General features: G+C 35.9%; 1 protein-coding gene across 8 annotated transcripts in view; it reads right to left on the reverse strand.

The window, feature by feature from the left end:
- Positions 1-2,247: 2,247 nt before the first annotated feature.
- The window catches only part of ANGPT1 (angiopoietin 1), a 167,850-nt gene continuing 156,758 nt past the window's right edge, over positions 2,248-13,339 (reverse strand). For all 8 annotated transcript variants that reach the window (XM_064394656.1, XM_064394647.1, XM_064394637.1 and 5 more), the window contains one exon: positions 2,248-6,700. In XM_064394656.1, the coding sequence (XP_064250726.1) occupies positions 6,540-6,700 (161 nt within the window). In that variant the 3' untranslated portion in view covers positions 2,248-6,539. The remainder of the gene's footprint in view (positions 6,701-13,339) is intronic.

Here is a 13,339-nt window from a genome sequence, read left to right on the forward strand (position 1 = left end):
CAAACTGAGGCAGTTTTTCTGATATTTTCTCTGGGCTGTAGGGTAGCTCACACAGTCTGGAAAGGAGATTCAGGAGATTTAGGTGTCAAGTGAATTTGCACAAGTCACTCAAGCAAAAAGAATCAAAGAATCTGTGAGTGATCTGTTGGTTCCTGCCTAAGTCTCCATTCATAAACCCATATTCACAGTCACAGATGTAAATTTTCTATCTACGCGTTTCACATTGTTTTGGGTAAAACTGCTCTTGCTTATAAACTTATTTTTGCCAGACAAAGTCTGGTATATTTATTACTGTCTTTTCCCAAAGCCTTGAACACTCCAAACTAATGCCAAAGCTTTTGTAACATGCTAAAACCGAGGGATATTGGACGCATCTTCACCTATGTGTATGAAACCTGCTGTCTGCTCCTGTAGCAAAACTAGTACAGGTTTCTTAATCTAATAAACAGAATAAATTACTGGAAAAGACTTTGTCTAATGCTGTTGTACTTCTAAAAAGATATTGAGATGAATTTGCATTGCCTTTGTCTTGCGACCAGGCATTCTAAAGTCACTCCAGAAGCGCTGGTCTAAAGTGTGCACAGCCTGCAGGAGGTGTGCAGAGACATCATCCCATGGCAACAGCTGTCGTGGTGGCTGCTGGGCCATGGCTCTGCTCTGGGACAGAAAGGTATTCCAAGAGAAACAGGTAGGAGGGAAACAGGGCTGTGGGGTGGGGGGAGCTTGAGGACACCCCGATTACCTGGATGAAGGCACAGATAGCCCCAGTGAGGCCGGTCAGTGGGCAGCTGCTGGTCACTCAGATTTGCAGGTCCTAGGATCTGCATTGATGTTGCTCCCTGGAGTTCCAGATTTCCTGGAAGAACTGAATGAAACCCCTTAAAAAGGACAGGGTTGTTTCCTGGCTGTGTGAAGGCAGAGCAGAAGATGGCGACAAGAACCATCGCATTAATTCAGGAGAACTTTGCCTGAGGGTTTTACAGAAGAAACAGCACTAAGTGAAGCTATCAAAGAAATTAAATAAGCATCTCTGGTGGATGAAATATGAAGTCCAAACTAGAAGTGTTTAAATAAAAAAAAGAAAAAAGTAAAGAAAAAAAATTCCTTCAAAGGAAGAAGAGTAAAAACATGCAGGGCTTCTGCTCCATTACTTAAAATTAGTCAGTGGTTTGACAATGCAGCTGAACGAGATCAGAGATGTGTAGTTTTCTTTATAGTAGACAATGATTCTAAATATAAGTGGGTTGCAAAAGGATGGTGATTCACATCTTTTAGTGGAAGAGTAAATATTATCCAAAGTTGATTGTTCTACTGGTGGACTTGTGTCTCATGCTGAAAGGATGGACTGTTTTTCAGGCAGCATCTTAGCGACAATTCATCTAAGAAGGAACTGGTTTTTTAGTATTGCTTTAGATTTTACCAGTGTACCTCCATTACATTGTAAATAATAAATAAAAACAGAAAGTAAAAGGGTGATACTACTCCTTTTAGGCTTTGGAAAATTAACTGGATACTAATTGTGCTCTAATAAATGTGTTAACAGATTCTTCTGCTGAATTCTTCTTCAGTTTTTCTTATCCAGTGCTTTAATCTTTGCCATTTTGCTATATTCTTTTTTGTTGGACTAACGGCCTTCTTTTGTTGACCTTGCCTTCAGTTTCCTAATTCGATTCTTTTGTGCTCTTAGTTTTCTTATTGCGTAATACACATTTTTCTTACTCAACACTTTCTTACCCTCTTTAGTATATCAAGATGCTCCTTTTTCTTTTTTACCTTGTTTGAGATTTTTTCCCCCTCCATTTCCACTGTGTCTGAGAAGCTGCCTAAGAGTTACACCTCTGGAGTCCCTTTCAGGGCTGACCTAGCAAAGCATCTGCTTCCTGTTTAAGTGGAAAGAAGGACCTCTGTGTGCCTTATTTTTCACTTCACAACCTTGCAGAGCAAATGACAAGTGTCAAGAAATGTTCCTTACCCGCGGTTTGGTGGGGAGTGACTTTGCTCTCCCCACAGGTGGTGGTGTGAACACACGCATCTGCAGAGCTGTTAAATGTGGCACTTGCCTCCTGTGACTACTTCCACACAGCAAAAGGCAAACACTGCCAGCAGTTTAAAAGGAGTCATAGGGGCACTACTCAAGTGAGAGTAAGGTGAGAAGTATAAGAAAAGAAGGAAAATTTATGGTAAAACTTCAGGGCTCAAGATTCTATCAAAACACAGGACTCGTGTTTAGGCCTTAATGCACTTTAATATATCTTTTGGGGGTCATATTTACAGTATATATCCATTCTTTAATGTCCTTTAATTGAGCTCACTGGCTCAGAAAACTGCACTGGGCATTAGAAATTTTATCTAGTGGAAGAAAAAAGTCTCTAATTTCACAAGATTTTGGATGAGCATAGGTTCTATTTCAGCATCACTACTTAAAAGTCACACAGCGGAATGCAATATTTTCTAAATAAACTTTTTGATTTTTACAGGACTTGCTACACAGCTAGCTTGACACAACCATAAGCAGCATGTCTTCTCAAAAATCCATACAAAATTGGTCCCTGTGCAAAGATTATAAAAACATACAGACAAACAAAACACTCAGAGCATGTAAAAAGAAATAATATCCGTAGGTTTCTACTCATATGAGCAAGAGCCAGGGAGAGGGGATCTGGACCCTCCTAGAAGACAAGGGAGCTCCCACAATGTGTGATAGTTATGGCACAGTAAATATGAAGCTGTTGTGTCTCACAGGTAATCCCCTCCTTTCAACTCTTCTCTATGTCTGTCTTTTCCCTCTCCTCATTACCATACCCTTGTCTTTCTCCTTCCTGCTCTTGCTCCTTGACAAAGGCTTCTTTAATTTATTTTTTTTTTTTACTTGAGATTACAGCTCCTTTAGTTAAAATTTAAGCAAGATCATTGTGGTTGCCTTTGTCAAGTTTTCTCTGGATGTATGGATTTGTGTGCGTGTGTCTGTGTGTCTGTGTGTCTGTGTGCACACCACAGCTGGGAGTCAGACAGCAGCAGCAAGCTGTATGCAGGGTTAGTGCCTCTCTCCTCGAGCTGTCCAGCCCATGTAAAAGCTGGTAGGTAGGAATGCTTTTTGGCACAACTGCAGCACAGTCTGGTTGTAAATTATGCTTGATCCTACCTAGAGAATTAAGCTCTTGTTGTGATTGCTATTTCAGTTTTGTTCTTCCCAGAGGAGAAGGGGAAACCGTGCCAATCCCAAACGAGATTATTTGAGGCATGGTTAGAGCTGTGGTTTGAGCTTCAAGTCTGCAGAGAAGAAAGTTGTTTTTATAGCTGGAAGGATTTTTAAAGGAACTTTATCTTGGGACACAGTTGTACAAATGACTGTAAATGTGGATGATTTACCTACTTAATAGGTCAGTACTGGATGCTAGGGTACTTAGGAAAGCATGCATTTAAATAACATTTCCAGCCTCAAATGGTATTAAAAATTAAGGATCAATATGCTTTGGAAAACATATCTATCAGTGTGTCAAAACTTTTTTGTATTCTTATTTTATAAATAAGGAAATTATCTGTGAAGGGTAAATAGTAAAGTTACTTTTAGCACTGAAGAATGGCTAGTTTTTTACTATCTTTCAAGGCAAGTAGGCTTTTAATATAAATCAACTCCAAACCCAGCATTTTTAGGAATTGCAACTCTTCAATTTATGCTGCACATATTCATCCAACTTTAGGAGCAAAATGTGCTTTTATGTCTATAGCTCCTTGCACCTTTAGTGCTGATTTGAAAAGCTGTGTTTATTGAAAAGATCATAAGAAGTCAATTAAGAAAAAAATCCTGAGAAAATGAGGATAAATTGACTACAAAGAGATGCTAAACCTGATCACTGTAGTGTTAAAAGGCATACAAATGGATCAGAAGGAATTTCTGGGTAAGACATCAGCGGAGATTTGTCACTGCCACACATGATTGAACGGATGATAGAAGGGGATACCATAAGGCAAGAAAGACATAACATTTCAATTTGCATCTTTGTCTGTTGAATTAAAGAAATCTTGTATTTTAAAGATTGATACAGTTGTATGATTTTAAAGATTGAAAAGTTGTATGATTTGAACCAAAGATAAGAAATAGATACCCATGATTTTAGTCAAGGAAATTCAATAAAAAATATTGGAGTAGGGGTATGAAAAGTTACAAATAATAATTACTGGATAAACTTGAATTAGAGTTTCTCCTTTCTTATAGTCTGTCTAAGCTTATTACTATTTCTTACATGGAGAGATAGTGGCTTTTGAAATGTTATCAGCCTGTTACAGAAAGTTATACTTAGAGCAAAGCAAAGTCACATACTCCACAATTTTTTTAAACATTTTATTATAAAGGATAGGAAACCAAATCCACTTTTTTTTTTTCAAACCCAGATAAATAAACAGTAAATATCATGCTTTTAATTTTAAATGTGTTTTGCCTTTTGCAATAGGATCTGCAAAAATGGCGTTCTTAACTTGGAGACCTGCAAAATGCTATCTGTTGAGAATGTGTTGGAAGATAGACTGCATATTTTGCACATTAATAAAGACCATTAGAAAAACCCACTGAAACTGGGACAAAACATGCCTGTGAAGAAAGTGCTAAGTAAAGAGTAGTTTGGTAACTTATTCAGCAGAAAACTTCAAATTAACCCTTAGTCAAGATAATTTCAAATATATATATATAAATATATACAACTACACAAAAAAAAATTCTTCCCACTTAAAATGAAACAAACATCAAATTGTAACAAAATCAGAGAACCCCTAGGGGCTGCAATAGCCCTCACTGGTAGTATAACCTTGTGATCTTTAGGAAGAGGTGTTTAAAAGTGTCCAAGTATTTTTTCACTATTCCAAAGAAATAAACTGCTAAATGAAAAAAAAAAGGTGAAAAAGTAAAGGGAAAAAAGAGTTGTCATTACTTTTAAAAAAAAATTAGATAATTGTTGTGCCTCATCTCAGGAACAGTTTAATAAACAGAACAAAGCAACAAAGAGATGAACAAAGACCTCACCACATGTAAATTCCCTGTGCCATGTTGGTCCCTATATAACTGATGAGAGTATTACTCTTGATTTCAGTGGGAATAGGGTAAACTTTTTCATTTCATTTCTAGTAGAAGTAGAATGACTGTGAACTACTTCCCCAAATGGACTTTATTCATATTATTTAATTAAAAGGGCTGTAAATGGAAAGAGTTGTCTCTGCACCCTCATAGGCCACCCATTACTTTATTGCTTGTTATTAGAAGACTTTTATCTTTCCCAATAGTCCCACACTTCTGCAGCATTTTAATAGAACAAAATTACTTGTTAGCAACCTGTAAGCAGTCATCTGAAGTTCTTTGATATTCATATCCTTTTGAGGCTTTTCACCCTTTGCATGGGTTCAGGGCTGCCAGTACAAAATAAATGACTGTTGCAGGAAATATATGATATTTACAAGTTCACAATTCTTTATTTTTTATACAGTTCTGGTGAGTATTTTTTATAGCTGTAGCCTAAGCACTGTGTAGAACTGGCATGCTTCTGATATCCACAAAAATGTAATAAAAAGTAAAATAATTAAGGATAAATTGCGCACATGCAAGGATACTGCAAAATTAATCCATTGCCTTAAGCTATGCATTTATGTAATTTTTTAATACTCTAACAGTTTGCCTTCCTATGCATTTTTGATGGAAAAATTCTATGCAAAATCCCGTATTTTCTCTTGGATACTATTTCACATTCTTTAAACCTTCCATTAATTATTCTACATGACGTTCAGACTGCTTTTAATGAAAGAAAGTAAAAACCTAAAAACACAGCTACTTTTGTTATCACACTATAAATCCTAGCTCAGGGATTATGCCAATTACCTGATTTACCTCTACAGAGCAACTGAGGAATTTATGCTTGTTATCCTTACCATTATTCATATGTTTGACTCAGTTTATTAGAAACCTGTCCTTAAAGTATTTTATGAAAAATTGTATTTGCACAAATAATTTGACTCTGGGATTCACATAAATCCATCCGCTATTCAAATTCAGTTCATTAAGAAAACAATATTTGGAGTTCAAACTTGGATGCTTTAAGACAAGTTTTAATAAAAGTATCTCTGTAATCCTTTTTCATGGGTATAATGTTGGCATTTCACTGCTGAATAACATTCTACTCAATAGACCATTGTTGACATGTTCCAGTTCTTCAAATTCTGATCCTGCTGCTGAATTAAAAAAAAAAAAGAAAAAGAAAAAATAAAACCAAAAAACATCCACTGGCAAGCACCAAGTTTGTGCAGAATAGCCAAATCCAGTTCTTTGGAAAATCATTTCAGCCACCTTCTTCTAAACCAAGCTCCCGGTAGTTATCAAAATGTGGGGTGGCTGCTGGGAAGAGTTTGCAGGTTGTGGAGCGCCAGCGAAGTGACTTTGCATCATCCCTACATGCTGCTTTCAAGAAGCCCTTCGCCTTTTACCTTCAGACTGTGCCAGTGCTGCTACTGAGGGCGGTGCCAGCCTGGCTTCCCCCGGGATCTGCTGCGGAATTCCTTCAGAAGTCCAAAGGCCGAATCATCATGGTGGTGGAGCGCAAGGAGTAGCTGGGGCCTTTGAAGTAATGCCATTTGATGCCATTGAGCTTCCCGTGGTTTTGTCCAGCTGTGTAGAACATTCCATTGAGGTTGGAGGGGCCACAAGCATCAAACCACCACCCTGAAAACAGTAAGACAAAATCTTAAACTGCAAGTGCACTACATATTTTATTTTGTTGTATTAGGTTTAGCTGATTAGAAAATTCTAGTAAACAGCTCATTAAAAGTGCTGGTGTGGTATTTTCATATATTCCTTTTTTACTCTTTTTTTGCAATTCCATAGTCAGGAGTGCTGGAGAACACACACATGAATTTACAGAATTGCAAAAGTAAATATGTCCCAAAGCATTCTAGTTTTACTCTCAGTATGTGGAATAAAAGCAAGAACATGAAAGACGAAGTGGTTTTCATATTTAGACAGTATAATATTTTTCATTTAAACCTCAGAAAAAGACCATAATTCAAATGTATTTTGAATAATTTCACCTGTTATTTTGAGTATAAGCATGATTTGATTTTATTTACCAGCCCTTTTCTACTGCTTTAACTGTGATTCTTCGCTGCTCAGTTACTTTTGTTTCCAGAATACATGTTGTTAGCAACTGAATTATGAGAATTGTGGTGCTGCATTGCCCTATTTTAAATTGTTGCTTTTTGATGAAATTAATCAGTGAACTCTCTTGTTTATCTCTCCAAGATCTTTTCTTGTTAAGGTGAATTTTAGATTGCCATGGGACCTAGAGTTTTAAGAAAAATTCCAAATAACATGAAACTTGGCAACACTAGGACTACAGAACACAAACTGACAAATATTAACTAGGTGACATGCTGACTCTACTGAAAGTAGTGGGAGTTTTGCTGGATACTTTGATGGGAATAGAATTTTCTCTCCAACACCTTGCAGACTATCTATGTATAGTAAGAGAAAGAAGCTTAGTTCAGACTGAGAAAGGCAGAATGAATTCCCAGACTGCAAAAAGCAAATATCCCCAATATCAAAAATGTATTAACTTCTGTGGCTAGGAGTTCTATTTGTCAGAAGGATTTCTGTTGGGACTTTTTTCATAGTGAGACCTATAACTCTGTAAATCTTTAGCACAGTTTTCATGCATCTTTCCATGGAATATGGTTGTACTGAACATTTGTGTCGCGAGGCAAATAAGCTCATAAAGATCAGGTAGTGACTTTTGCTTTTGTTAGTTAAATGCTACTTTAATTTTAAAAAAAAGTTATTTCAGCCTGCACATCAGAGCATTGCCATCTTCCCACGACCCCTTGTGAAGCATTTTCTAACAGTCCTGGTAGTGGCAAACTGGTCACCCAGTGAGTGCATACTGAATTCTGCAGGTGTCACTGTAGAATAGAATGTAGAACTTAACATTTTCTGTGTGTTTTCCACTTTGACTTCTGGAAAAGCAATTCAACTGTGACAAACTCCTTTTCCACAATGTTCATTGTCCCAGGGAATCCTCCAATTCCATCATGTTTAGTGGTTAGGCTTTTATCTACCTATAATGAATGCATTATATGAAAGGACTTTAATCTATGGTATACTTCCACTGATATGATACTGACTGTGTTTAGCCCTCAGAACCAGTGCTTACTCTGTTCTTTGTATTCAGATCCAAATAACTTATGCTTCTAGTCTTGTAATTCTTAAGATTTTGGAAAGTACTTAGTGTTTTGGGTTTTTTTTAAGAAGTAACACTTCATAATGAAATCTTGAGGGATGAATTTATGCCAGATAAATTCTGACAATTTTCTATTTTGGTACAGCTGTCCTCCCTTTGATTTCAGTGTTATGCCTAAGGGGGCAATAACCAAAGAAAGGAAAAGCTGTGCAGCTGATGTTTTACTGTAACCAGAGTATAATCTTGTAGAAATTGAAGATGAGGTTAAACAGAGAAATCCTAATCCTCGTCTTTCAAAGCTGGAACTCAGTTGCAGCTGGGTTCTGTTTATGGTGTTGGGATGAAGACATGGCAAGCTGACCTAGTTACAATTTCATCTTAAAGGAACAGGAATAGATGCAGAAATGGTCCTTCTTGGGGTGAAGGTTTTCAGTGATGCCATACAAAATCAATGTAAAAACTAGAATAAGCCAAAGAAACATAATTTTATAAAATATTTTTGAGGACTTGCTCCAACCTCTCATCACAGATTTCTTCTAAATAAACATTTCTTTCAAGATGTGTTTTAATGATCTTAACCTTTTCCCTATTGTACTGTCCTTGTTAGTGAGAATGAATGGATGAATGTTTTAAAGATGTTTCCTAATATTGCACTAAGATTTTGGGTTTACTTTCTGTTTTTTGTTTTGTTTTTTTTTTTAAAGTGAAGTGTGGTTGTTTGTTTGTTTGTTTGCTTGTTTTGATTCATGGTGGCTTTTTTTTTCTCCGTATGGTTATTTCTCTCCATGCTCCCCTGCAGTCCTCTGAAGGGACCTGACTCCCCTTAGGGCCTGAGATTATCGCAAGACTTCTACTGCATGTCTCAACACCAAAACTCACTTCTTTGAATGGACCCAAAGGAAATGTTTTTTACAGATGCTTTGTATGTTGAGGGAAAGAGGAATGTAAGCAGTGACTTTCTTGGTAGCTATGAGGAAGTGAGGGAACATAAATCAGAGGTTTCTGAAAGATATACCTGCAGCACTGTCATTGCAGAAAACTCCAAATTAAACAGCTCGAGAGCTGTGAGACAGCCTGACCCAAGGAAAATCCTCAGTAGCCAGATGTTGGCTTATTACCTGGAGTTCGCAGGATTTTCTAATGAATAAACTTGTTTATCTTTCTCTGCAAGGTAATGGCTTTCCCAAATAAGTATAAAGTCAGCTTTGAACCACAGTAAAATTTTAACTTTGGAGATAACTTTTGGCAACAATTTCCATGCGATATTTGAATCAGGCATGAAAATGATGAAGAGTAGGCATTGTAAGAAATAATAATAGAAGCAAGACTTTAAATTGAAGTGCTAAAAAAGAAGGCTTTTATGAGAAGTTTAAGAGAGTTTTTACTCAGAAAGAGAGGTAACTTCTTCACGCTGTTGAAGAGTCACTAATTACATATGTGAACTGAAGGCCAATTAATTTTTTTAAGTTAGCCCACCTCTAATATCTTATATAGCATAAGCAGCACTATCACCTCTGTTTGTAAGAAAAATCCCTAGGTCATAAAATATATTTTCCAGACAAAAATATAAATTAAATAATGCATAGATAAGTTGTTTGAAAGTTCAGCTACATAGATAAGTTGTTTGAAAGTTCAGCTATACAAATAGAAATAAATCCTCACTGTAGATGCTTGTTCTTCTGGAACAGTTAAAGTAGGTTCACATATTGTGTGTGGTTATGCTTTGGTCTTTAATTCATGTTGCTATAATCAAAGTGAAATTGTTAAATTTCATGTCAGCTCTTTTCACTAATAAATACATTTTTTATGCTTAAGCTACCTATCTCAAATAGTTGAGCTCCAGACTACACTATACTGTATTAGATATTTGACTGAATATTAATGTATATTGAAATAATTTCCACCAATTCTTGCCAAAAATACCTAATAAAAGGACATTGCTCACATGAATAACAATATTAAAAGAAAAAAACCCACAAGCACCTTTTATAATGGTTTTCTGAAGTGAAAAGTATAATTCTTGCATGATAAAATCTTCTTTGTCAAAAGCAATATTAAAAAAGGGCTTTTGTGTGCCAAAGCTAACAGATTTGCTTTTTTGGCTTGTATAAACTGCAATTAAGCATGTATGCATGTAAAATTCTTTTTCAGTGACCTAATGCTCATCATTACTGCACTGTAAGGCTGGTGCTCACTGGGAACTGCAATGATTGCTCAGGTTAGATGGGAGGTTCTTAGTTGACTTTTACATTCTAAAATAATAGGTGTCTAAACACTGCACATTTGACGGCAGATGCTTTCCTCCCACATGTCAGTTCTCCCTCCTGAGGACACTGAATGTCTCCAAATTCAGCCGGATCAATGCTGCTGCAATTCAATAAGATCCAAAGTATGTCTAAGTGGTACATTTGTATGGATTTATGGGATAAATAGATCATATGGAAGGCCAATATTTACTTCCAGCCCTCTGCATTTGTCCATAAAAATTAGTGCATTTGGCAACAAAGCTAAAAAGAAAAATTTCTAATCCCAAAATATTGAAACAGTCCTCAGTGTTCAAAAGAAATAGAAATTTATTTCAGGAATGATTTCAGTGTTTCTGATGTTCTGTACTTTAAAGAAGTTAGATGACAATACTTAAGATCTGGTGATTTTTCATTGGTAACTTCTCTGGATGAGGTTTTGGATGACACCTCAAACTACCAGTGGAGCAATGGGACAGAGTCCAAAAGAGTGAATGTAACAGGAAGGACTTAGGATTGTTTAGTCAGAATTTGAAAGACAAATTGCCAACTTAAAATTAACTAAAATACTTGCAAAGAAATGGAAAGGAATGGTGTCTATTCTTTCTAATGATAGAGGTTATAACAGGATGGAACACATTTAAATTATCATAGAATTAGTTAGTCAACATGCAAAGCTTTTTATATTAAATGTAGACAAACTCAGTAACAGATTTTAACGTGAGAATAGAAATCTTGAAATCAACAGAAATCTTGAAAATGAATAGAAAAACAGAAATAAACAGATAGAGAAGAATCTGTCTTGGGAAGAGACTAAATGACTCTGGAAGAAATTTCTATGTTATTTTATTCCTCAGAGTATTGGATTGACCAGACTACCACTTGACAATCTGAAGATTAAATTAGAATTTAGCTGTTAAGATGTAAGATGAAAAGGCATCAGCCTTCCATATCAACTGGATAATGCAGTCCCTTTCGCAGGGACCTTTTTATGAGGTAAAAATAACATGAAACTTGCAGACTGGTGATTATGTTCTAGTGTATCAAATGTTAGTCACTTCCTCAAGATCTCCTAACATTGTATTACAGTTGCCCATATTTAACCCTGATAAACATACCAATGTAGTAATGTTTTTGTTTAAAATTATGCATAATAATATATATAATTAAATATTTTGAATATTTCAAGCAAAAAAGCAAATAATAGTCTAACCATTTGATTACATTTTTTTTCATAAAAATATTTTGCAATATAAATGGTACTTCATTAATGCTGCTTTTTGAGCAATTTCTCTATGAAAGCAGGAATATGCATAAAAATTAAAAACTGGTGTTCTTTATGTAATTAGGTGCATATCCAGGGGTTCAGGTTGCATAATCTTAAGTGTCCTGCCATTGCTTCTTTCAAATATTTTGTTTCAATGAAAATATAAGAAAAACTATGGCTTTTCTGATTGGAGCGTGTGGGCAGATTTCTGTATTCAGCCAAGAACTTCGCTCCAAGTCATGACATGAGTCCTCCATACCCTTCTTTCCAGAGATTCATAAAATCCACCACTTGGTAAAAAAAGCAGTGAAACAACAGGACATGAATTTCAGACAAAGAAAATCACCTAAAAATTCTTCCTTGGTGAACCAAGATACCATAAGTCACTTTCCAGTGACTGAAAACAACTTCACAAACAATTTGAGGCTCAGCTGACAGGTGGTATCTGGCTGAACAGATGGGAATTTGGCCCAGAAATCTGATCCAGATATGTTAAATGTTAAGGGCTGTATTGGAAATCAAGCATTTTGAACTTCTGCTCATAGGCTTATTCTGGTGACAGTTTGTTGCATTTTTAGTGCTGTTTCTTACAAAACAGCTGTGTACGTAACTCATTGGGACACTCTTCAGACTGGAGCTCGAAATAAGATGGGGATATGCATATATATAAGCCTTTTGGGTTTTTTTAGTTTACTCATCTGAGATATTGAGAAAAGGAAGAACTTATTTGAATGAATGATTTTTCTTCCTTTAAAAGAAAACAAACATGCTTAGATTAAATTTTCCAAGTCACAAAAAGCAGCTAAAACATTTGAATATGATGACAGTTTAGAGGGGTTAAGAATCCAGCTTATACACATAATTTTTAAGGCATTCCCTAAAATCCATGTAAAGATAGAACCAAGTAGCATTGCATGGCTCTTTAAAATACAAGACACACACAAAATGCACTGTTGGTGTTTCTGTATTATTCACCCAGTATTTAATTTCTCATTCTAGGGAAGAGGGATGAGATATAGGAAGAGAGAGAATAATAGTTATGATATAGACCAAATAAAACTGACAACTAGCAAGATCACAGAGAGAAATGTGTGTTTTCCTTACATTTTTATTTTCAGTCTTGATTATAACCATATCACAGTCTTGAGCTTTGGCTTATCTCAGCCTTTATTCCTGACATAAATATATTCATTTCACCTCATAGAGATAACAGACTCACCCAAACTGTCAAGATAGCTAGAAACTTGCCTGCAGACTTCATACCATTCATCATTAAAGAGCTCTCTGTGATGTTGCCAAAACTAACATTCTGATATCTTTTTGAGAAAAAAAAAAGGAGGTTTTCCAAAACCTGTTATCACTGCTACTTTTCTAAATTAGTCTTTGTCTGGTAGAACACTGAAATATACTCCCTAAAAAGATATTTTGGTATTTAATTAAAATCTGGTATTTCTCAAGGAATGAGAAAGTTGTTTCAAGGAGAAAAGCATAGCAGAGTGTTTGAGGAGAACTCTAGCATGATTAAAGTCTTTCTTGAGGAACTACAAATTACTGTGCTGGACAACCTGTCTCCAAAGGAACAGTACTCATAGTCCAAAATGGTAGATTCATCTATCTCC

Source organism: Passer domesticus, chromosome 1 (assembly GCF_036417665.1).
Source record: "Passer domesticus isolate bPasDom1 chromosome 1, bPasDom1.hap1, whole genome shotgun sequence".
NCBI lineage: Eukaryota > Metazoa > Chordata > Aves > Passeriformes > Passeridae > Passer > Passer domesticus.